General features: G+C 36.1%; 2 protein-coding genes and 2 long non-coding RNA genes across 8 annotated transcripts in view; 3 read left to right on the top strand and 1 right to left on the bottom strand.

Moving 5' to 3' along the window:
• Nucleotides 1–23,270, top strand: part of LOC126381634 (mediator of RNA polymerase II transcription subunit 12-like) — a 59,806-nt gene that overhangs the window by 11,003 nt on the left and 25,533 nt on the right. For all 5 annotated transcript variants that reach the window (XM_050031094.1, XM_050031107.1, XM_050031099.1 and 2 more), the window contains exons 11-18: nt 3,826–3,913; nt 4,569–4,714; nt 5,524–5,677; nt 6,314–6,421; nt 6,881–7,006; nt 7,982–8,124; nt 8,558–8,694; nt 9,913–9,995. In XM_050031094.1, the coding sequence (XP_049887051.1) occupies nt 3,826–3,913; nt 4,569–4,714; nt 5,524–5,677; nt 6,314–6,421; nt 6,881–7,006; nt 7,982–8,124; nt 8,558–8,694; nt 9,913–9,995 (985 nt within the window). The remainder of the gene's footprint in view (nt 1–3,825; nt 3,914–4,568; nt 4,715–5,523; nt 5,678–6,313; nt 6,422–6,880; nt 7,007–7,981; nt 8,125–8,557; nt 8,695–9,912; nt 9,996–23,270) is intronic.
• On the bottom strand, nt 2,143–2,862 carry LOC126381741 (histidine-rich glycoprotein-like). Its single transcript, XM_050031203.1, has one exon. It carries the CDS (start codon nt 2,860–2,862, stop codon nt 2,143–2,145), a length of 720 nt encoding a protein of 239 aa, XP_049887160.1.
• On the top strand, nt 13,321–13,949 carry LOC126381752 (uncharacterized). The gene is made up of 4 exons (XR_007568963.1): nt 13,321–13,436; nt 13,528–13,610; nt 13,703–13,773; nt 13,859–13,949. It is a non-coding gene; the product is annotated as an uncharacterized LOC126381752 (long non-coding RNA).
• On the top strand, nt 18,424–19,151 carry LOC126381751 (uncharacterized). The gene is made up of 2 exons (XR_007568962.1): nt 18,424–18,498; nt 18,710–19,151. It is a non-coding gene; the product is annotated as an uncharacterized LOC126381751 (long non-coding RNA).

Raw genomic sequence — 23,270 nt, 5'->3', positions numbered from 1 at the left:
AATGCAAAAACTACAGCCAACGTCATATCTAAAATCAGATAGTATTAATACAGAAGTTCATCTAACAACACACAAAAAAAAAACACAAAGTATTTATCTGACTTATAACTAGTCATTGGGAAAGCTCTGCTTGTTGTCAATGTTAAAATGTATATATAAAAAAATATTTTTTAAAAAGTCCAATAAAAGCCGAAGTCGACATTTGGTAATATAGTAAGTACGTTTCAAGCCGTTTACCAAAAGATTTGACGTATTTTGTTTCGCTGGCTGACATTTTCCCATATGAACTAAAACGGAAAGAGACGAATAAAAGTCAAAATAACGGTCAAAAATGTTTTGCGCCAGATTATTAAATGTTCTAAAGGTCCTTTGTAATCCGCCGTACCGCAATTTTTGCCCAAAGCACTTTACTTTTAAACAAAATAAATAAGAAATGAAGATTTTTAAAATACGCTAAAAGCCAAACTAATGGTCATACACGTTTGGCGCTATAGAAAAAAAATGTTAACAGGCATCTACACGATACTCTCAACATGATATTTTTGTTGGTCGGCACTTTTCTCATTTGAACTAAAACATAAATTCCAATAAAAGTCAAAATAATGGTCATAGATGTTTGGTGTTATTAAAAAATATTGAGAAGCAACTATTAGACAGATTCGACGTATTTTTTTCGATGGCCGGCATTTTAATATATTAACCAAAACGGAAAGTCCAATAAAAGTCAAAACGCAACGATAATTATTTTAATTAATTGTATTTATATTTTTTCAATTCAAATTCAAATAATTTATTTCAATAATTAATAATTTAATAATTAATAATTTATTAATAATAATAATTAATAAATAATAAATAAAAACATAATAATAATAATTAATTAATAATTTATTTTTAATAATTTATTTTTATTTTTTTATTTTATTTTATTTTATTTATTTATTTTTTATTTATTTATTTTAAAGTCAAAATAATGGTCATAGAAGTTTGGCGCCATACTAATAAATGTTCTAACGGTCCTTTGTAATACGCCTGTATACCTCTTTTTCCCAACGGACATAATATTTTTTTTGTCAAAATGTATGAAAAATCGAGATTTTTAAAATCCAATTAAAGCCAAACTAATGGTCATACACGTTTGGTGTCATAGTAAAAAATGTTCACAGCAGTCTACTCGAAAGGTTCGACACATTTTTTTTCTCTGGCCGGCACTTTCAAATTTGGGCCGGCCAAAGTATGGAAAGCCGATGATCTCCTTTTGAAGTGACGTTATTGTCCTGTTTTTATTTTTGGCGTTGTTTTATAATAAAAAAAAATCTATTCTATTCTACTCTTCGCAAATAAGATAACCTTCATGAAAACAGCGTAACGATTTCTACAGCAGTTGACCAACCCTCTTAAAGAATAGAATTGAAAATTTAATTAATAGCCATTCGGTAGTTTTTATGTCCGCGCATTGACCTTGTAACACTTTATTTAGATAAGTACTACGCTACTGCGTGATAGACACTGTTTTGAAAAGAGTACATTAATATTTTTGAATTCCAAAAAAAGCTGTAGAAACTAGAAAATAGTGGGAAAAACTTGTCAGCTACAAAAAAGTGTTTCATTAATTTTAACTTTCAGATTGGAAAGATTTTATAAGTAGAGTTACGGCCACATAAATGTTCATCATCACTAATTTAGGAGCCACGCTCTTGTCAGCATTCTCCATGCTACTTTTTAACCTACGACGCAAAAACGACGGGGTGTTATAAGTTTGACGTGTCTGTGTGTGTGTTTAAATGTGTATGTGTCTGTCTGTGGCATCCTAGCTCCCAAATGGATGATCCGATTTTAATGCGGTTTTTTTTAAGGGAACAATAGAGCAGTGGTTTCCCTCTTGCCTTCTGCCCAACACACAAATGTTATAAAATATTAATACAATATCAGAAGTAAAACAGAGTTTTTATAACAAAATATTTAATTGTATAAAAATATAAACCCACTCATTCTCCAGCCTGCCATGTTTTTGCCATGTTTTTATGTCATGTTTTTGCTGGATTTATTTCTATATATTCTACAAAAAAATAAATAAATAAATCAACAAGAACAATAACAAATTGGTTTAACAATAACTTGAAATAACGACGATTAATTAGATTAGTGCTTGCCGTGGTGGAAGCCCCAGTCTTTGTGGTCGTGATGGCCGCCCTTCTTGCCGTGATCATGGTGATGATGATGATGCTCCTCATGACCATGGTGTCCCTTGTGACCGTGATGATCCTCATCATAGTGATGCTTGTCATGATGACCGTGCTTGCCGTGATGACCTTCATGGTGACCAGAGTGATGATGACCTCCCTTCTTATGTCCACCTCCGTGCTTCTCATGATGTCCGTGATGATGGTGATGCTTGTGGTGCTTGCCTTCGTGGTGGTGACCGTCATGGAAGTGGTGGTCCTTGTGGAAGTGGTCCTTGTGGTGCTTCTTGTGGTAGCCGTCGACGTGCTCGCCCTTGTCGTGGTGTTCGTGGTGTCCGTGCTTCTCGCCCTTGTGGTGGTGTCCGTGCTCGTGGTGCTCGCCGTGGTGGTCGTGCTCGTCCCAGTGCTTCTTGTGGCCGCCGCCGTGCTCGTGGTGGTGGTCCTCGTGGTGGTGCTTGCCGTGGTGCCCTTCGTGGCCTTTGTGGTGGTGATGATGCCCCTTGTGACCCTTATGCCCCTTGCCACCGTGCTCGTGGTGGTGGTGACCGTGGTGCTCCTTGCCGCCGCCCGAGGAGTGGTGGTGGCCCTTACTCGCCGCCACCGCCTGATCCTCAGCCCCGGCGTCGCAAGCGCACAGCGCCGCTAAGCACACAACTCCTAATACTATCAAAACCTTCATTTTGGACTTGGTACTTCCCCAGGAGGTTCCTTACGAGAGGAAGTCCGGTTGTGACTGACTTCTGAAACGCTGATTGACTATTTATATCATCGATAGCCACAGTGCAATCAAGCGGTAGAGAAATTATTCCGCAACCGCCGCCGCGCCGGCGCACTAGTTCAGGGACGAATGTAAAGAAACTGAAGTTTCGTTTGTTGTTGTCATCTTGTTGTGGAAGAAGCATTGACGTCTAATTAGCGGTTCAGTCGAGTGTTTAACAAATGTCTGGATACCTAAAACTTGCGACTTCGTAATTAAGTACTTAATTTAAATGAAAACGTTTCTATACGTTTTTTTTTACAGCTGAAGTAGAATGGACGTTTATAAAAGTGTTATAAATGACAGGTTTATAAGGCGTAGTAATAAATTATTGCTGTTTATATTATAGAAGTTTATTGACTATATTAATATGTACCTTGAATATTATCGTACAAAAAACTTGTTCAAAACCTGAAAATTAGAAAGCCATTCATCAAAGCATTTCATTTCGTGACCTTGCGCTATGAACGGAAGACCTTGAATGTACAGTTAGGTCCAAGTTTTTTTCTTCGAACCCATTGCGAAATCCAACTAAACTATTGGTACCTTTTTTATTCTCCGTGAAATTCAGCCGACAAAAGAACACGTTTAAACATACCGTCGCACATAGATAAACCTCCTCCATTTTTGAAGATAATTATTTCGAACAAAGATTTGAAAAGCAAATTGTGTTCTTAATTTTTTACAGCCTTCAGAAAACGAAGAAGTTTTTAATTCTACGCATCATCTCCTTAGCATTATCCCATTTTTACCCGACTGCGGCGAAACAAAAAGAAGAGTTCAAAGGACGATTATTATATACAATATCATTGCTATATCTACACATTTACTGAATTTCAATTATTTACTGACTTGACTGAGACATATAATGTTGATTTTTTACAGATTTACGAAGCTGAGCAAGAAATCGCCACAAGAAGTAAAAAAGCTGAAAGCAAATGGTGCACAGACAAGTGGCAGACAAGCTCACAAGGTATAATGTAAACTTATAACATGTACTCCACTATACTGCTCTGGCGAAGAAACCTCACAAGCTGAGAAAGATAAATCAAGCCTGAAGGAAACCTGTTACGTTTTCCTTCGCACTATTTGATCTCAATATTGAAACATTTTTTTCTAAGAGAAATTTAAATCTAAAAAGTCTGACTCGGACGGGAATTGAACCCGCAGCTCTTGTTAACCCTTTCACGGGCAGATACCATGGGTCATTGATGGTTCATAATAGTATGACACCTTGGAATTGAAACGTCATTAGACGTCCTGTCCTTGAAAGTGTTAAACACAGGAACACTCGATTAGTAACAGATAAATCGCTGAGATGTGGCTATTGTGATTTGCGTTACCGGCCATTAGTTAGTTTCATCATCATCATTAATTTAAGAGCGACGCTCTTGTCGGTGTAGGATTCTCCATGCTACTGTTTACTTTTTAGGGAAAAATAGGGCAGTACTCTGTCTGACGCGAGTGGGATGGCGCCCAGAGTAGTCTATTTCAAAGCTGTTCTAGGACTCCTGTCCTCAACCTCTGAATAGTACTGACAATTACTGCTGCCCTCTGTCAGGAACAAAGGGTAGGACGCAATAAAGTTTTGATATAGATTTTCAAATTGTTTTTTTGTCCTTCTCTAGCTCGAGTACTAGCAGTATTAGAAGCCCTAGATAGACACTGCTTCGACCGGGTAGACCCAAATAACAATCTGGACACGTTGTATAAAGAGGTGTTCGCTAACTGTACATCACCGCCTAAGGACTCCAACGCCGACGCTAAAGATCCGGTAAGATATGTCCATATTAGAATAACGTCCTAAGCAATCTCCTTATAACCCTCGTTTATTCCACGCTAGGCTTTAAACCAGACGAATTTCGTCTCCGAAGACAAATTCTGAGTTACTACTCAATCCCGCTACCTACCTGAAGTTGTTCCCGGAGAGGCTCAGATACTTTTTCATTTAGCATAACAACAAAACACACATTTTGCCGTGGAAGCCCAGTTGGAAGAACGCTTGACTCTTACCACAGTAAGAGCCTCAGTAAGAACCTGCGACCTCACAGGTCGCAGGTTCTAATCCCAGCAGGGGCTTAAACCAATAATGAAGGCTTAAATCACGATGTTTTGCTTTACCACGGTGAAGCAAAACATCGTGAGGAAATCCCACATTCATAAGAAATGTGTTTCGGATGTAACCTGTGTTGGGCTGGTTTTCCCTTCGCGGGTTGGAAGGTCAGACAGGCAGTCGCTTCTGTAAGAAGCCGAAACTGTCAAATCTTCAGGTCAGGTAAGCGGACACTGTTAAAACTGGTTAATGCCATGGAAAAACAAAATGATAACAATAAAAACACTTCACACATCTAGCATAATTATGTAAAATGTTAACGTAATAATATGTTTCTATATCGTCCGTATGTTTTTCGTGTTTCGGAGGGAACGTTAGGCCGTTGGTCCCGGCTATTAGCCTTAAAACGCCTCCCGCTGTGGAGTAGCGTGATGGAGTATTCTCCATACCCCCTCTGGTTGATTGAGGGGGGGCCTGTGTCCGGGAAGTATATGGACTGATTTATGTTATGTTATATGCTTAAACCCTAGGAATGGCCGTGTTCGTACGCGGTGGTGAAGGTGTTATGCGAGTGGGCAGTGTGCGGCGCGCGCTGGGGCGAGCACCGCGCTATGGCGGCAGCCGCGCTGCTGGACAAGCGACAGCAACAGTTGCTGCATCAACACCACGAACACCATGCTACTGGTAACTCACACTTATTACTAATTCCCTCATTCAGCGCTTATCGCTATCGACCCACTAGGGTCGATTAATTCTCTCAAATATTTTTCCTCTCAGACGACGCCCTGAGCCGAGGTTCGCGCCCAACTGGGCACCCTCAGGCCTGTTGTCTTAAACGTTATACCGGGTGAGAGCCTTCAGCGCTCCCCATTTGTCCGGCCAAGTAGTTAATGCCATCTGCGGCAAATCTACAATAAGTCACGTCAAAAAAAAAAAACTTATTACTAATAGGGAAGACAATGAGAACTAATTTAGTGGTTATCTGAACGGCTTCTTCAGACTTCACATCGCAATACGATACACGTCTCATAGTATATCATACCGTACTTCGGAAGACACGTTAAGCCGTTGGTCCCGGTTACTACTTACTGATGTAAGTACGTAGTCGTTACAAGAGTCATGTCAGCGGCCTATGGCGGCTCAATACTAACACTGACACCAGGGTTGATGGGGTTGGTAATCCACCTCACAACCCACACGATAGAAGAAGATAGATATCATGTTTTTAAAAGGACCAATCTTTTTGGCGCTTGGTTGTCTTGGTCTTAAGGATTTGTCTTCATCAAGCCGTAATAACTAAAAAGAGGTACTTTGTTACAGGATCGGACGACAAAGAGTCGATCAGCTCTGGTGCAGGACTGTATAACGGGCCGCCGATATTTCAGAATCTCCTACTACGTTTCCTAGACACTGATGCCCCGGTACTAGGTAAGAAGACGACGTCGACGATATCAACCCACCGCCCATCCAAACAGTCCATCATGTTGGAAAGGCCACAATCCTTTGGACGACTTTTAAAAGAGTTATTACTTCAGTTCATTATTATTGAAGTTCATGATCACCCTAGTATTATCCCGTTTTTCACAGGGCCCACTTACCTAACATGAAGATTTGACAGGTCCGGTTGTTTACAATAGCGACTGCCTGTCTGACCTTCCAACCCGCGAAGGGAAAACCAGCCCAAACCCTTAGGTTTGGTCACATACCTCCGAAAATGCATTTCTCGGGAATGTGGGTTTCCTCACGATGTTTTCCTTCACCGCTGACCACGTGATAATAATTTATGAGCCAAACATGAATTCGAAAACAAATTCGACAATCATTGGTTTCATTATTATTGAAGTTATCAGCAGTGAAATAAACTATGTAAAGACTATTAATTTTCAGATGAAAGTCCCAACTCTCCGCCAGGAAATAGACAGCAGTTCGCCAATCTGGTGCACTTGTTTGGTGAACTTATACGACGCGACGTGTTCTCACACGATGCTTACATGTGCACACTTATCTCTAGAGGTAATTATAGCTATATTTTTTTTAATCTTTAACATTATATTTTCTTATAAGTACACGTGCTAGATAGGTAGCCGTACATACCGCGATCAGATCTAGGATCTTTTAATGAAAGGTCAGGTCATCATCATCAGCCCATTAACGTCCCCACTGCTGGGGCACGGCCCTTCCCTATGGATGGATAGGGAGATCGAGCCTTAAACCATCACGCGGGCCCAGTGCGGATTGATGGTTATTAACGACTGCTAATGCAGCCGAGACCAACGGCTTAACGTGCCTTCCGAAGCACTGAGGAGCTCGAGATGAAAACTTTTTTTTTTTTGTGGTCACCCATCCTATGACCGGCCTTTGCGAAAGTTGCTTAACTTCAACAATCGCAGATCGAGCGCGTTTACCGCTGCGCCACCGAGCTCCTCAGGAAAGGTCAGGTCAAGAGTACTCTAAACCGGCGGGCATGAATGAAGTCTTTGATGAGAAGCTTCTTCCAAGAAGCGAAAGTGGTGTGTCAGGATCTTAGTAAGTTCAAGTGTATGAATTCCGTAATCTTTGTCTACCCGAACGGGAAATATGCGTGATTGTATGTATGTATATATGTTACTTAGGTAAATTACACAAAAGAATCTATGAAAACAGAAAAAAAGCTATGTTGTACAAGATGTTAGTCACATCGTAACGAAAATTTTGAGGGATGATTCAGGCCATGATTCTGAGTTGATATCAAGTGGAATTTTCGGAAAAAACCACTAAAATTTTCATGAATTTCAGCATCAAACAGGAAAATCCACTTGATATCAAGTCAGAATCATGGTCTGAATCATGCCTCTCAGTATTTGTTACGTAAATAAATAGAAAGAAAAACAATTCAGAAATTTTCAAATCTGTGATGTTACTAATTTGTAACCACAGCTGGACTATCCAACTTCAACAAACAAGTAACGAAAGATCATCAAGAAAAATATGTTTTTTTTTTTATTCTAGGCGATCTAATATCGCCTACGGAACCGACGTCATCAGGGGGCTCCGCGCACACAGTAGCGCCTCCAGCCAACAGCACCGGGACTAATCACAACATGGATGATGATATATTTATTGCCGGCATCGATCTCAAACCAAAGATGGAGGTAAGAAAGGACACATAGTGAAACGACTGTAAGGTTAGCGCCGCTGGATGACTTGGGTCAAAAATGGTGATAAACATCTCATTATATCATCGCATACTTAATTTTTGAGCACTGGACAGAGTTCGTCACCATCATCCCCCTAGCATTATCCCGTTTTTCACAGTGAAGGAATAACATCGTGAGTAAACCCGCATTCCCGAGAAATGCATTTTCGGAGGTATGTGACCTAACCTGTTTGGGCTGGTTTTCCCTTCGCGGGTTGGAAAGTCAGACAGGCAGTCGCTTCTGTAAAAAACCGGACCTGTCAAATCTTCAGGTTAGGTGAGCGGATCCTGTGAAAAACGGGATAGTGATGAGAGCACCAGCTTTGTCACTGTACATCCTAATCAACTACATTTACAAGTCAAGTTCCAACTTAATGATAATGTTTCAGGAGAACGTCCGTATGGATCTCGATGACTCTAAGATCGACGACGACCTGGACAAGTTGCTGCAGCACATCAAAGAGGACCAACAGAACTCCATGGACGCCCCCGACAGTCCTAAGGACCCGGGGGAGCCTTCTCACAGGTATACGTTCCTAGGTCTATTTTATTTATTTCATCATCATCAATTTAAGAGGCACGCTCTTGTCGGTGTAGCATTTTCTATTCCAGTCTATCAAAGGCCAATTCCTTGACTTCCCTATAAGACACGACGTTAACCTTTCCTTTAATCTGTTCCATGTAAGCTCTTCTTGGTCTTCCCCTTCCTCTCTTTCCTTCTATGATGTTTTTAATAAATTCGTCGTGTCTTATTAGGTGTCCAATCATCTTGCCTCTTCTGTCCTCAATAATTCTCAGTAATTTATTTATTTATTTACTAAAAATTAAGAAAAACGCAACAGTAAGTTCGATATTTTATCAAGATTTCCATAACTTCACGGTGTAAATCGTCTGAGACAACAATAACCAATAATATTGCTTTAGTAAACATGCATAGTAGGTTCCATTAAGCCAAATGTGTTACTTTTTACTAAACGTGGAAAAAAAATACTACTGATTAATGGACTTTGTATGAAAACAAACATACACTGTGGCGTCATAGAAAAAGGTGATAAAGTATCGAACTTATTGTTGTGTTAAAAAGAAAATGTTTTTAATAAACTTGTAGTCATTTAGTAATAGACTTTTTATAATTTATTTTAAATCGGCGTGCGTGTATGAAGCGATTGATGATTGTGGAGGATGCAAGAGAAGTGTGTCAGGATTGAAGCAAATGGAATTCTATAGTCTCTGCTTACCCCGGTGGGAAATAGGCGTGAGTTTATGTATGTATTTTTGACCAAGGGAACTATCCAATAGGCTAGTTTCCAAATAGTCCAATCAGTTACTTTTTGCTGAACGTCAAAACACGAAATTACTACGGAATTTCTATGAAAAAACAACATGTGACGTCAGAGAAAAACGTGACAAAATGTCGCACTTATTATTACATTTTTCTTAGAAAACGTTTTTTGACAACTTCAGATCTGTTTTTATTTAGTAATCAGAATTTCATAATTTATCTTTGACCTAATAAACTGCTCAATTTCCACTTCTCAACTACGTGTACAGTCATGTACCCTCTTCAGAACCCTGTCGCACTATCATATTTGACATTTAATGAGACATACGGTTTAATTGGCAAAAAAGTTAATGTGACATGGTTTCAAAGTGTATATTAGTACTCGTGATAATACATCGTAATGTCTGAAGCGGTTGTCGTTTCTAAATAGATTGAATATGTAATAATACTTACTTGTTGCAGTGTAAATTCTCCAATGATGGGACCAGGCGGTATGAGCATACCGAGCATGCAGTCTATGGGGATGGGACCAATGTCTGTACCAGGTAATGTACTAATAACATGTTATAAACTATTTTAACTGTCACCACATACACTTGAAGTAATCCTAGTAACTCATTCATTCCTACAACTCATCCTAGTAACATATTCAATAATTCATTCATTCGTTCCTATACATTCGTTTATGCCTGATTAGACTGGGTCTTTGTAATAGGATAGTTTCCAAGTAGTCATATCACTTTTGACGTTCACGTCAAAACATGAAATTAGCTTACCACGCTGCTATATTGCGAGCTGCTAGAGAAATGCTCAACGCAGATTCAATTTACACAGATATTATCTTTACAATTCATGGACACATTCACTTTTGATACGAAGTCCTAAGATGGATATGATGAACCTTAAGGTGACAAAGCCTATCACCAATAGTGTTTATTCATCATGTAGAAAGTAGTCTACCGCGCGCGGTAGAACAGGGTAGTTTCCAACTAGTCAAATCAGTTACTTTTGACGTTTACGTCAAAACACGAAATTACTATGGAATTTGTATGAAAAACCTAACCTGTGACTTCATAAAAAACGTGACAAAATGTCCCACTCATTATTACATTTTTCTTTATTAAAATTCATAAATAAATTAAATAGAAAAAGAAACCTTTTTTTGCCACCTTTAGATCTGTCTTTATTTAGCAATCAGAATTTCATAATTTATCTTTGACCTGAGAAACTACCCAATTACGAAATATGAAACGTTCAATCTCCTCTCGCGTAGATTCATCAACCCTGGTTTCAGGTTTACTATTGAGCTGCCAAAGAACTAAACCTCTGAAATGCCAACATTACCACACAAGTAGTATATTATTGGGCATTCTGCCCCACCTATCGTTCGCTCTGCTCACGACCGTTCGCTGCGCTCACTTAGGTGGGTGGAATGCCCAATAATATAAAATAACACATTAATTACCCATCACAAGACAACACCAAGAACAAAATCAAGAATAACAACAAAAATAAAATGTGAAAGAAGTAAGTTATTGAAAAATGTTTTAACAAGTTGAAACAAGGTTCAAGTCTCAACAAGTTTAAACAAGGTTCATGCTTTAATAATTCTATTTTGTATGTACTTACAATAGATGTTGTGAATACTGCCCACTGCAAGATGATGTTTAACACAATGTAAACATGATAAAAGTGTAAGTAATCGTGATAAACAGAATTTTAACTTCGCTAAATCTTTGAATAAGAATCGATTCTGCGTTTGTAATCAAAGTGATCAAAGTAACTAATCAAAGTGATTCAATGTTAATTTGAAGTGCTTAAGTATCAGAAAATTTTTATTTACGAGTTTTTGGTAGGTACGAGTGTGTAAGTATTGATGTTAGGCGTAATTAAAGAAAATAAGGTAGGTAATAATAAAATAAGGCTTTTATTTGTTCAATCATGTTCAATCTACAAGTTTGTCAGAGTAAAATCGTGGTTCATCTTCAAAGTTTTTGTCAATTCGTGTAACTAGCTTCTGTAACAACTTCCACTCATCGCTGTCATCCGGAGTCTGCAGCTTGATTCGTAGAAGAGCCTTGCGCCAGACTTCTCTTGAATCAGTGTTGTTCACGTCGTTGGCATGGTATATCTTCAAGTCCACCACGTATTCGCCATCCAAGCTAGTTGTACGCCGCTCTGACCCGTTCGCCACCTTGTTCACGAAGTACGATACGATCCTCTTGTCGCTTCCTTCATTGCCGACCGTGCGCCCGTGACTTAGCCCGAAGATGTCGTGTGTCTTTGCTTTCTTCCTGTAATAAAAAGAAAATATATTTTAGAGTTACAAAGTAATAAAAACCAACTTGCTGTCATATTTGATAATAAATATAAATAGTTAAAACATTGGTGAATGTATGGAATGTAGGGAATGTATACTTGTTCGAGAGATAACGATAACATAAATAAAAACAAAGTGATTCTTGTGATACGTCCCCACAGGGATTCGAACCCGGGGCCTCCGGATCGTGAGCCCAACGCTCAACCACTGGACCACGGAGGCCATAAACAGCAGGAACAGCAGGAGCCTTTAAACTGAGGGATACGGACCGTTCTCGAACGTAATGAACCGGATCGTAAATTGACTCGACAGGGAATCGAACCCGTGACTTCTGTTGAAGAAATCAAGGTATCAAGCCAATGCACCACCTGCTGAAAAAAATATTAACATGTCACATGGTTAATTATACTCACTTTGTATTCTCCTGGTCAATCGACGAAATCGACGGAGGGGCTCGCGAACGCTTCATTTGGCGTGCAGCAGGAGTCTTCTTTGTAGATCCCTGCTTCGGAATAACTTCAAATTCTGAATCGGACCTGAAACAAAATAAATCAAATCAAATCAATGTAATGTACTGCACTGTAACTGTAGAAATTCTTTGGGTGATGTGTACTCCCCACACTAATAGGTGAAGCAGAACTTCTAAGTTAAACCTCCAAAATTATGTGATGGAGAACTTACATAGTGCTCAGAAGTGAAACTTGTTTTAGCTTGAAGTGTTCACTTGCACAGCGCCGGGGTCGACTCAGGGCTGGTAAGCGGTGGCTGGTGTCGCTCAGGGCTCAACTCTCTTCACTGAGGAGCGGGGTTACTCAACTCTTTTCGGCGAGGAGGTTCTTGATCTGCTTCTGATAATTTTTACCAAAGACTTCGCTGTTTTATACCCTAAAACTAAAATTAAGCAAAAATGTTACATCGTAATTTAAAAAGCCTTAAAGCCTATTTAATTCGTTGACATACGTCCTTTTCGAAAATATTTCATTTGGGATACCATATTACAGCTCACGAAAACCTGCAACGTAAATTGAATAAAGCACTGAAAACCATTTAACATGAACTCTACCTATTATAAAAACTGCAAGCAAAAGCAACCTAATTCAATTACTGGTCGACCCACACGAGCGTTCGTGCTATACGTTAGAAAAACGATATGGTTCGCGGTCTGAGCGCCGCGTTTGCGTCAAATGTACGTTCGCGGAGTGCAAACGTTCACGAAACGCCCGTGTGAGGTTGACGTAATGATGAGCATTGACAAAAAATATTTAAAGTCATCTTTTTTCGATGAACAAATAGCTCACGGAATATTGCAACATCAATTCAAAAAAGCAATACCAGCATACCTACTTAATACGTAATACTTTTAATTACACGTGTCTAATACTTACTCAGAATTAGGTACCATACATATTTCGTCCGTTGAAGCCCTCGTACGTTTAAACCTCAAGATATATTTCAGAATTACTGTGATTTACCAAAAAGGTGAGTTTGAATTAAAATAAGTTTACCTAAGTACTGTAATTCAGTTATTTTTTTCATAAATCAATAATTATGAACTTATGAGCTAATAACTTTAAATTTCTTACAGCCTACTTATTAAAAATTAAGTAGAAGACCACGATCTGCACCGATACCCAGAGGAAGTTATTTCAACAACTTACAACAAAAAGTGAGTAAGAACAAAATTATACTTAAGTAAATACTTATTTAAACTATAAAAAAATGGTTAGTGAACTAATAAAATTACGAAATATTTACAGGTCAAAAAGGGAATCGCTCTCTTGCTGCGATTCATGAGTGAAAATTCAAGAAAGTACTATTAAAGTCAACGATCACTCTCGAGGTAAGAGTGCACAATATTTATTTTCATACGCACCTAATCTAGCTCAAAAAACCGGTAAACGATGAAGATATTGATTTAATTCTAACTTTCAGATACGAGGTGACTACCATTCTTTATCGACTTGAAGCTAGCCAGATGACGAGTTGATGTAGACCCTTAAATGGTAAGTCTGAATAGTGTCATAATTAAAGTTAGTTTAGGTTATCGACATTTGCCTATTTATTAATATATAAATGCATGTTTCACAGATTATACTCGGGTTGAACTTATAATCATCTTTAAGGACTCTCCACATCGACGCTACTCGCGCAGTCGAAGAGCTCCTGATTTCCTGCTTCAAATAATTGTATGTAACTACTTTTAATTTATCTCTCTCTCTGTCTGATTAAGAGAAAGCCTGTGCCCAGCAGTTTATGTTAAGTTATAATATTAATTAGTATTTAGATCGCCTTATAGTCTATAGGTTTTACTCAATTCGTCTCATAATTAAAACAATATCACAAAAGTGTCTTTATAGATTTTATTTAAAATGGGTTACTGCTCTGTGTGTAATGTTAATGTTAATGGAAGACAGTGGACTGGACATTTCCGTAGCAGTAAGCACAAAAATAATTGTACTGCTCCGCTTTATGATAACGTAGAGATCATAACATCCGCTTTTAAAGGACGTATAGTAAGTTATCGAATTATTGCATCTAATGAAGAAGCAAAAAATTTACCTTCTTTATTTTTAAACAACATTCGTAAACAAATTAGATCTCTTGTAAATCACGTCTTACAAGTCCACACTTCTGTTAAAATTAACTTCGAATTTTTTTTATCTTTTCTTTTGCCTAAAACTGACGTACAAGAAGTAAAGTCGTTTGCTACAAAGAACTTTACAATTCACTTAAATTTTGACTTTGATAATCTTTATAACGAAGTTGTTTCTTTTCTGTTGAATAAAGTAGGGGAATTTGAAGAAAGAGACAGTGGTTGGACATTTTTAAGCAATTCACACCTTGAAATAAATATAAATAAATATCAGCCTTTAAGCGGTTCCAGCTTTATCTCATTGCCTAAATATATAAGAAACAAAAAAGCATGCCTCAATATACAAAACAAGGATGACTTTTGTTTCTTATGGTGTGTAACCGCTGCTCTGTATCCTTCAAAAAAGCACCCAGAGCGGGTATCATCGTATCCCCATTTTCAACAAGTACTAAACATTAAAGACTTAAATTTTCCGATCACTTTCTCAGATATTTCTATATTTGAAAAAAATAACCCTAGTTTGAGTATTTTTGTTTATGGATTAAAAAATGGTAAAGAAATAACAGGTCCGTTATACAAATCAGAGTCGACCATAAAGAACGATAAACGTAAAGTTGTATATCTTTTGTTCCTAGAAAACGATACATCGTCTCATTTTTGTCTAATCAAAGACTTGACTCGTCTTGTTAGAAACCAAATTACTAAACATCACGAAAAAGTTTATTACTGTGAAAACTGTTTGTTATTTTTCCACTCAGTTGAACGCATCAATAGTCATTTATGCGAAGGAACTGTTACTGTTTTACCAGAAGAGGGTTCATTTATTACATTTAAAAATTACAACAGAAAACAAGACATTCCGTTTGTTATCTATGCCGATTTCGAAACAATTCTGCGACCTATTCAAGACAATGACGGTGATACTGCTAACACAACAAAATTGCAATGTCACGTGCCCGCGGCGTTTGCGTATAATATTGTGTCTTCCATTGATCCTAATTTTAACCAATTTAGAATTTATCGTGGTAGAGATTGTGTTAATAAATTCATAAATATGCTTTTGGATGATGCTAAGGAAATTAATACTTTATTGAATACGAATCGAGGAATGAAATTTACTGAAAGTGATGCTCGTGATTTCGAAAAATCTTTATATTGCCACATTTGTAATAATTTTTTATGGGGGAAAAAAGTTAGAGATCATTGTCATATTACTGGAAAGTATCGCGGAGCAGCCCATCGTCATTGTAATTTACAATTTAAAGTTCCTAAATGTATCCCGATCTTTTTCCATAATTTATCTGGCTACGATTGCCATTTATTTATTAAGCAGTTAGGAGAGGTTCCTGGAAAAATAACAATAATACCTAAAACGAAGGAAAAGTACACCTCGTTTTCTAAATTTGTTCCTATCAACAAAAAAGAGTACATACATTTACGTTTCGTAGATTCTTTTAATTTCTTAGGAACGAGTTTAGACAAACTAACCAAAACAATGAAAACTGAGGATTTTGTTTATCTTCGGCGTCATTTTCCTGAAGAGGAAAAATTCAAATTATTGACTCGTAAGGGAGTGTATCCGTATGATTATATGTCAAGTTGGGATAATTACGAAGAAACCGCACTGCCATCGAAGTCTTGTTTTTTTAATTCATTAAATAATGATCCAATTTCCGATGATGATTACAATCACGCGATGTCTGTATGGTCGCGATTTAGTTTGACTAGTTTAGGAGAGTATACTGACTTGTATCTCAAATCGGATGTTCTTCTGTTAACTGATATATTTCAGAATTTCCGTAAGACCTGTAAGCGACATTACACTCTCGACCCTGCCTTTTACATCTCAGCGCCAAGCCTATCGTTTGACGCTATGTTATTAATAACAGGAATCAAACTTGAACTTATATCTGACATAGAAATTACCCGAATGATTCAAGACGGAATTCGAGGTGGATTATGTATGTGTTCGCATCGCTATGCTAAAGCTAACAATAAATATATTAATGAATACGATGAATCACAACCCGAGTCTTATATCGTTTATGTGGATTGTAATAATCTTTATGGTTTCAGTATGTGTCAATATTTACCATATGCGAATTTCAGGTTTTTGCTTGAAAGCGAATTAAATGATTTTAACGTTTCAAGTATACCCGACAACAATGCCTGGGGTTACATACTTGAAGTAGATCTGTTATATCCTGACCATTTACATCAATACCACAACGATCTTCCATTTTGTGCAGAAAAGTGCATTCCTCCTGGTGGTAAAACTAAAAAACTCGTTCCAAACTTATATAATAAATACAAATATGTGATTCATTACGTACACCTAAAAAAGTGTATAGAGCATGGTTTAATATTACGTAAAATCCATCGAGTTATTACCTTTAGACAGAGCGCATACTTAAAACAATATATTGATTTAAATACCGAGTTACGCAAAAAAGCAACAAGCGTATTTGAGCAGGACCTATTTAAATTATTTAATAATAGTACATTTGGAAAAACGTTAGAAAATACCGAAAATAGAGTGAATGTCCAATTAGTTAATAGGTGGAAGGATGAAAACAATATAACAAAAAAGTCTACCCAAGCGGAGCGAATGATAGCTAGTCCTTATTTTCATAGTGTTTCAGTGTTCACGGAGAACTTAGTTGCTATACAAATGAAGCCCGACCAGATTGTTTTAGATAAACCAATATACATAGGGTTTACAGTGTTAGAGTTATCAAAATCCCATATGTTTCACTTTCACTATAATGTCATCAAGCCCTTTTATAAAGATAGAGTACAATTGTGCTATATGGATACCGACTCGTTTTTGTATTTAATACATACAAAAGATTTTTATCTGGACATAAAAAGTACTTTTCATAGTTATTTCGATACAAGTAATTACGACGAGCAAAACCAATGGTGCCTTCCTATTAAAAACAAAAAAGTTCCTGGTCTTTTTAAAGATGAGATGGGAGGAAAGATTATTACTGACTTTGTCGGTTTACGCTCAAAACTTTATTGCGTGAAAAATTGTGATCAAGTTATCAAAAAGGCTAAAGGCGTAAAGTCCTCAGTAGTACGTGACTTAACCATTACAGACTATGAAAAAGTTCTCTTTGATAATGAAATAATTAAAAGAAAAAATATTTTGTTCAAGTCGATAAAACATCAAATATTCACACAAAGCGTAAATAAAGTTGCATTATCTAACAGCGATGACAAACGATCGATATGTACCGATAAAATTAGAACCCGAGCTTGGGGAAACGCTTTAACTTTTAAAAACCTAGATTATGAGTAAAACCTAAAGACCATCTCAAATAATCATAGTAGTAATATAATAAATTACTTAATATTAACTTAAATTTGTATAAAATTGGTTACGAATAATTGTACATTGTACTTATTTCCTAACATAGTTTAAGTTTACTAACAAAATTTACTATACTTATTTAATGTTTTATAAGTACTTTCTAAATTTTTTATACAATAAAATATTATATTCAATATAAATGTTTTTTTATTTTATCATAAGAAATTTTACCTCCTTACCTATGAAAGTTGTCTCAAGGATACGAGTAATCTCATGACTAAGTTTCACGAGTGACAAGCAACTAGTGTCTCTGCCTACTCTATTAGGGATTACGAGCGTGATCGTGAGTTTATGGTTGTTGATTACTTGACCTACATTGATGTCATCATTCATCAAGTCAGCGAATTTATAAGAATGTAGCAACTGCTAGCATCAGTGATGTGCCGTTCTCGGGAATGTTCCCAAAGTGGGAATGTTTCCGTTGCAAAAACTTTTTAGTAGTAAAATAAAGGCTGTTTTTCTTTTTCAAATTGTTCTTTTTTGTGCTCTATAATGTTATCGGCGTAAAGGTTAGGTAATAAAGCTCTTTTTATCATAAATTTTCCGTCTTTTACTGCTGGGTACATTCCCTAAGTGGGAAAATTCTCGGGAACGACACATCACTGGTAAGCACAATACGTCATTCTAGCAAATTTTGCAAAAATCGTGCATTTTGTGTATTTTGCATTTTATTTGCAATCTAGACTTTAATACCTTCAAGGTGCGTCATTCATTTTTAAAACTCGAAGAGGTTAGACACGACACGAGTGCATCTACTTGGTAAGTCAATATTATTATTTTATTTTTTATTATATTACTTGTATTTTTTATGTATTGTGACGTTAATTCTAAATTATAAGTCTGCAGACCCTGTAAAAACGGAATAACGCTAGGAAGATATACAGATAGTTCTAAATTGTGTTTATTTTAGAAAAACTTTATTTTCTTTTGTATTTATATGTCTTTCTTATCTTATGTTTTTGTTTAACAGATCAACATGACGACGTCATCTGAAGACATCACGTACATGTTCGAACAACATGCGCAAGACCCGCTGGCAAACTTTGATGAAGATTATCCAGAGTTGGCCAGACTCCACCGCGAACCAAAGAAGAGGAAGTCTGCCAAGCGAAATGTTAGCGTGCAGTGCGGCTCAAAAAAAATACGTCATAAGGACACATCATCCTTCGTGCTACAAAACCACCACACCCCGGGCACTCGACTAATTAGAGTCCAAGTTGTCGATCTAGAGAACAGTCCTCAAGTTACTCATGACAACGGGGACCCTGAGGAAAACATTTTAATGAGCGCCCAGTACGTGGTACATAAGGATTCCTATGATGAAGTGTTAACGCAGACAGAAGCACTTATCGCAAACATATCAAAAAAGTTGTGTAATTATCATTTCTAGTGCAATAAATATTTTATATTTATTCTGGTGTTTTTATTTATTTTTCTTCTAAAGCAATTTATTAAAGGTAAAAATAAAACTATTTTTTCATTCATTACACAATAAATTTATTATTTTCTATACACCATTTTTTAATACACAATACATTTTTCAAAGCACATGATTTAGAATGGTTTATACAGTTATATTTTTTTTCATTTTTCGTATATTTATCATATAATTTAGAAAGGTTAGGACATTCTTTTTCACTCAAATCGGTCACTTCGCAATTAGAGCCTAATTCTTTTATCCACTTTACTTTTTCTAATCCTTTAGTAAGAATGTTTTTATTTGCTAAATAAGGCTGTATAATACGTTTGAATTCTCGATGATCTATAAATCCTTCACTCCAATATATTTTACGATTTTTTTCGAGCCATGTAACTTGTTTTTTTTCTTCCCTTGTTAGAGTATTATACGAGTATGGAGGTTTAATCAAAAAAGTTTGCGTATAATCACTGGTTGCTATAGCGAGCTCCTTTATTATGAAGTTATTTCTAAGATCCTTAAAACCTTGAACATCAACGATTATTGTTTGCGAATTCATGATATTTTTTTAACCACCCCACAGAGCGGTTTATATTCAACTATGCAATCGTTCAAAATTAAGCAATATGCCGAAGTTAGATCTGGTATTTCGGTATTGGTTTCTATTTCCACTCGCACATTTACTACAGGTCCAGACTTCAAATTATCAACCTGTCTCGAACAATCTATCACAAATAACGGAGCTATTTCTTTAAATTCTTTTGCACTTAGTAATGGTTCTGTTCGGCGTCCATAATAAGACTGTTGAAACCTCGCGTATTGTTCGTATAATAAAGCTATATTATTGTTTGAAAAATTGACATTTAAATTTTCATAAGGGAAATAAGTGGAATTTAGGTATACTTTAACATCACGTAAATTGCAATGGTCGAATCGAGACATGTCTGCGTCACCATTATTTTTTCTATTAGTTTGCAAACCAATTATGACGTATCTAGGTTTTTCGATTTGTGATGAAGTTTTAATTGACCACGTATGTTTTGTAGTTTTTGGTAAAGTAGGATATTCATAAAGGTCCCAATTTCTAAAAGCTAATTGGACTGGTCTATCCCTTTCTAAATGTTTCAATAAATTAATTTTTTCTTTATCGGAAACTTTCACGTGTGGCACACGCCATACTATTTTATTTATCTGAATATCGTTAACAATCTCTCCAGTATTTAATTTTAATGCATTAAGATTAGTATTACTACGTAACAAAATAAGTTCGTGTCTGCAATTAATGATAATTTTCTTATAGTCCTCTGCAAACCCTAGTATATTACAGAGGGGAATAGAAGCAGAAAAAATACCTGAATTTATATTTTTTGTGCCATTAATATCCCACCCCCACACTTTAGACATTTTTGATTCACACTCATTCATAGATAATAAAGATTTTATAGTAGTGGTTACGCCAGCATTTTTTATTCTATCTATTTCGATACCATTCAGTTCATATCGAATATCTTGAAAAAAGTAAAGTAATGGATTGTTTGTAAACTGAACAGACGAAGCTATTTCTTTCGAATCTCTCTTGCCGACGAGCACTTTTCCTTCTAGATATAGAGTGCTGGCTGATGGTAAAACATATAAATCTTGCTGGTTGATCGGGATGCGTATTTCATCGTTCCTGTTGAAACTTGTCACATACGGTTTATAAGAATGAAATTCAATACCGTCAATGCTGTTGTCGTAAGTAGGTGTAGATGATATATCTAAAATATTCATTTTTTCAAACCAATTTGTTTGAGGAAATTTATATTTTCAGCAGATAAATTATTACACTTCTTAGATGTTCTTTTGTTGATGCCTCGAGAATAACTGGTATTTTTAATTGAAGGAGTCGTCATTTTATTATAGATTATCATGTTTTCTTTAGATGGAAATATAGTTGTACTTCTTCCCCACGTAAATTAATTAAATTGTTGTATGCGTCTAATAATCTTATGTGAATACAACTTATATTACTTTGATTTACTGGAAAGTAAATTATTTTTGTAGGGCTTTCTATAATTCTGTAACCAGGTGGTGCGTTAGGAGCAAATTCATAAATAATATGGCTTGGTTTTCCGTTTATAAATGATCCGCTCACTATATCACATTCAACCCTCACCACAGTCGTTGGTAAAATGTTAACGGGAAGGTGAGACGTGTGTAATATATTTCCCTCTAGAACCTGATTAGAAAATCCCAATAAATGCCCTAAAGAATCATGTTTTTCAAAATTAATATCTTTAGAACAAAATAACGATGTTGTCATTGTATTATTGTTGCATGACAGATTGAATGGTACGTCAATTTTGGTTCTTATATAATCATTTATATCTTGAAGTTCATAGGTACCTTCAGGTATTTCGATGACTTTGTTTTCACCGTAGTATAATTTATTGTTTCTTTTATCAATATTTGGAATAGAATTAAATGTTGCTAAATACAATAGTGCACATTCGTACTCGCCTTCTAATTGTAAAGTTGGTGTATAATATGTAGATAGAAGAGCGGAGTTCCCAGTTATTGATAGTGTAAAAGACATGGTGCAAATGATAAAATAAAAAAATGTTTCCTTACTTTATACATAATTTATTTAAACCAAAAGTTAATTAAAAATTCTAAACACAAATGGCCACATTTTACAGAATTGAATTCTTGAAACCTTGTATAGTTATAAAATAATTCACAGTTCTGAACATAGTATAAAAATTCCAACGGGGGTTTTAAATCCCCATAACTATCAAAGTATTCGCAATAATTGTTTACTTTGACATAAGCTACCCAATGTGTTCCGTTATTTTCAGAGTTATCCAAATTTATAATACCACATTCAATAAGATTAGATTTTGTAGGTAATTGATCTTTCATATACACACCTCGAAAATAAGGTATATGTATGGCGAGTTTTAGAATATCCACATTACTAAGTGCACGATTAGGTAGCTTAGTAATTAGTTTTTTGCATGATTAATGTATAATCCATTGCCTTTTTTGTACGGCCTAACAAATAAACCTTTCCCTATTTTTCTCATTTCCATTGCCCTATTGTGACGTTCCGTTTCTCGTAAACTCTGTTGGCTAGCTTTGTATTCATTAAGAGTTTTAGCAATACCCGCTGCACCCCCGGCTAAAGTGCCTAGTGCCGATAATCCAGCAAAAATTGGAACTAGTGGTAAAATTCCTCCTGTCTTCGGCAAAGGCAAAACGCGAGGCACTCTAATTTTATGATTTTTAGACACAAGTTTCTTCGCAGCGAGATAAGCACATCTAATCATAGTCTTGTTATCTTTTGGGTTACTGTTTTTTACGTGTTTACGAATCTTGGAAACCAGAGAACCAAATTTTTTTAATCCACTTCCAGTTTTTAATTTAGCCTTCATAACTTTGCTAACCAACCATGAAGCAAGTTTTTCACCTTTGCTTGATTTTTTTGATTTCAGTTGATGTTTAGCCATGTTAAGTAATTGTAAATCTGCCTTATGTCGATTTTTCAAATCAGAATATTTTGAATATGATATGTCGTGAGCCTTACAAGCTTCGTCTAATCCGTTTACTCCTTTATCACCACGCAGTAAACGTTTTTCTAACTTGGTTCCTGGACCGCAGTAATTATATCCAGGTAAATGTAACTCGAACGGTAAATTGTTTATTAAATTATTGAGAAGTCCACTGCCTTGCATTGCTTGTTTTATAATGTTATGGATTTAAATTGAAAATCATATTTATATAAAGTGATTTATTGCACAATAGCCTTATTGTTAATCCAGCTATTATAACTATCACTAAGTCCTAACCATTTTACATACAATTTATTACCTTGTTTCTTAATTACTTTTTCTATAAGATACACATCAGGGTAACATGTTTTCTGAAGTTCTTGTTGATAAAAAGCCCCAGATATTGGTATTTCTCTTTGGTCTTCAACTAAATATGTTACAGGGACAGTTTTATTCACTTTTCTTATCTTAAATATTTCAGTAGACCAATTAGGAGTGTATCCCTTATGAAAGCTACTTTTATATTTGCTTATACGTACGTAATCACCAATTTTAAATTTATTCTTAGTTAACGAAGACAGTTT

The sequence above is a fragment of the Pectinophora gossypiella genome, chromosome 3, assembly GCF_024362695.1.
Source record: "Pectinophora gossypiella chromosome 3, ilPecGoss1.1, whole genome shotgun sequence".
Taxonomy (NCBI): Eukaryota; Metazoa; Arthropoda; class Insecta; order Lepidoptera; family Gelechiidae; genus Pectinophora; species Pectinophora gossypiella.
The sequence above is the reverse complement of the archived record's forward strand: the minus strand, read 5'-3'. Positions and strand labels throughout refer to the sequence as shown.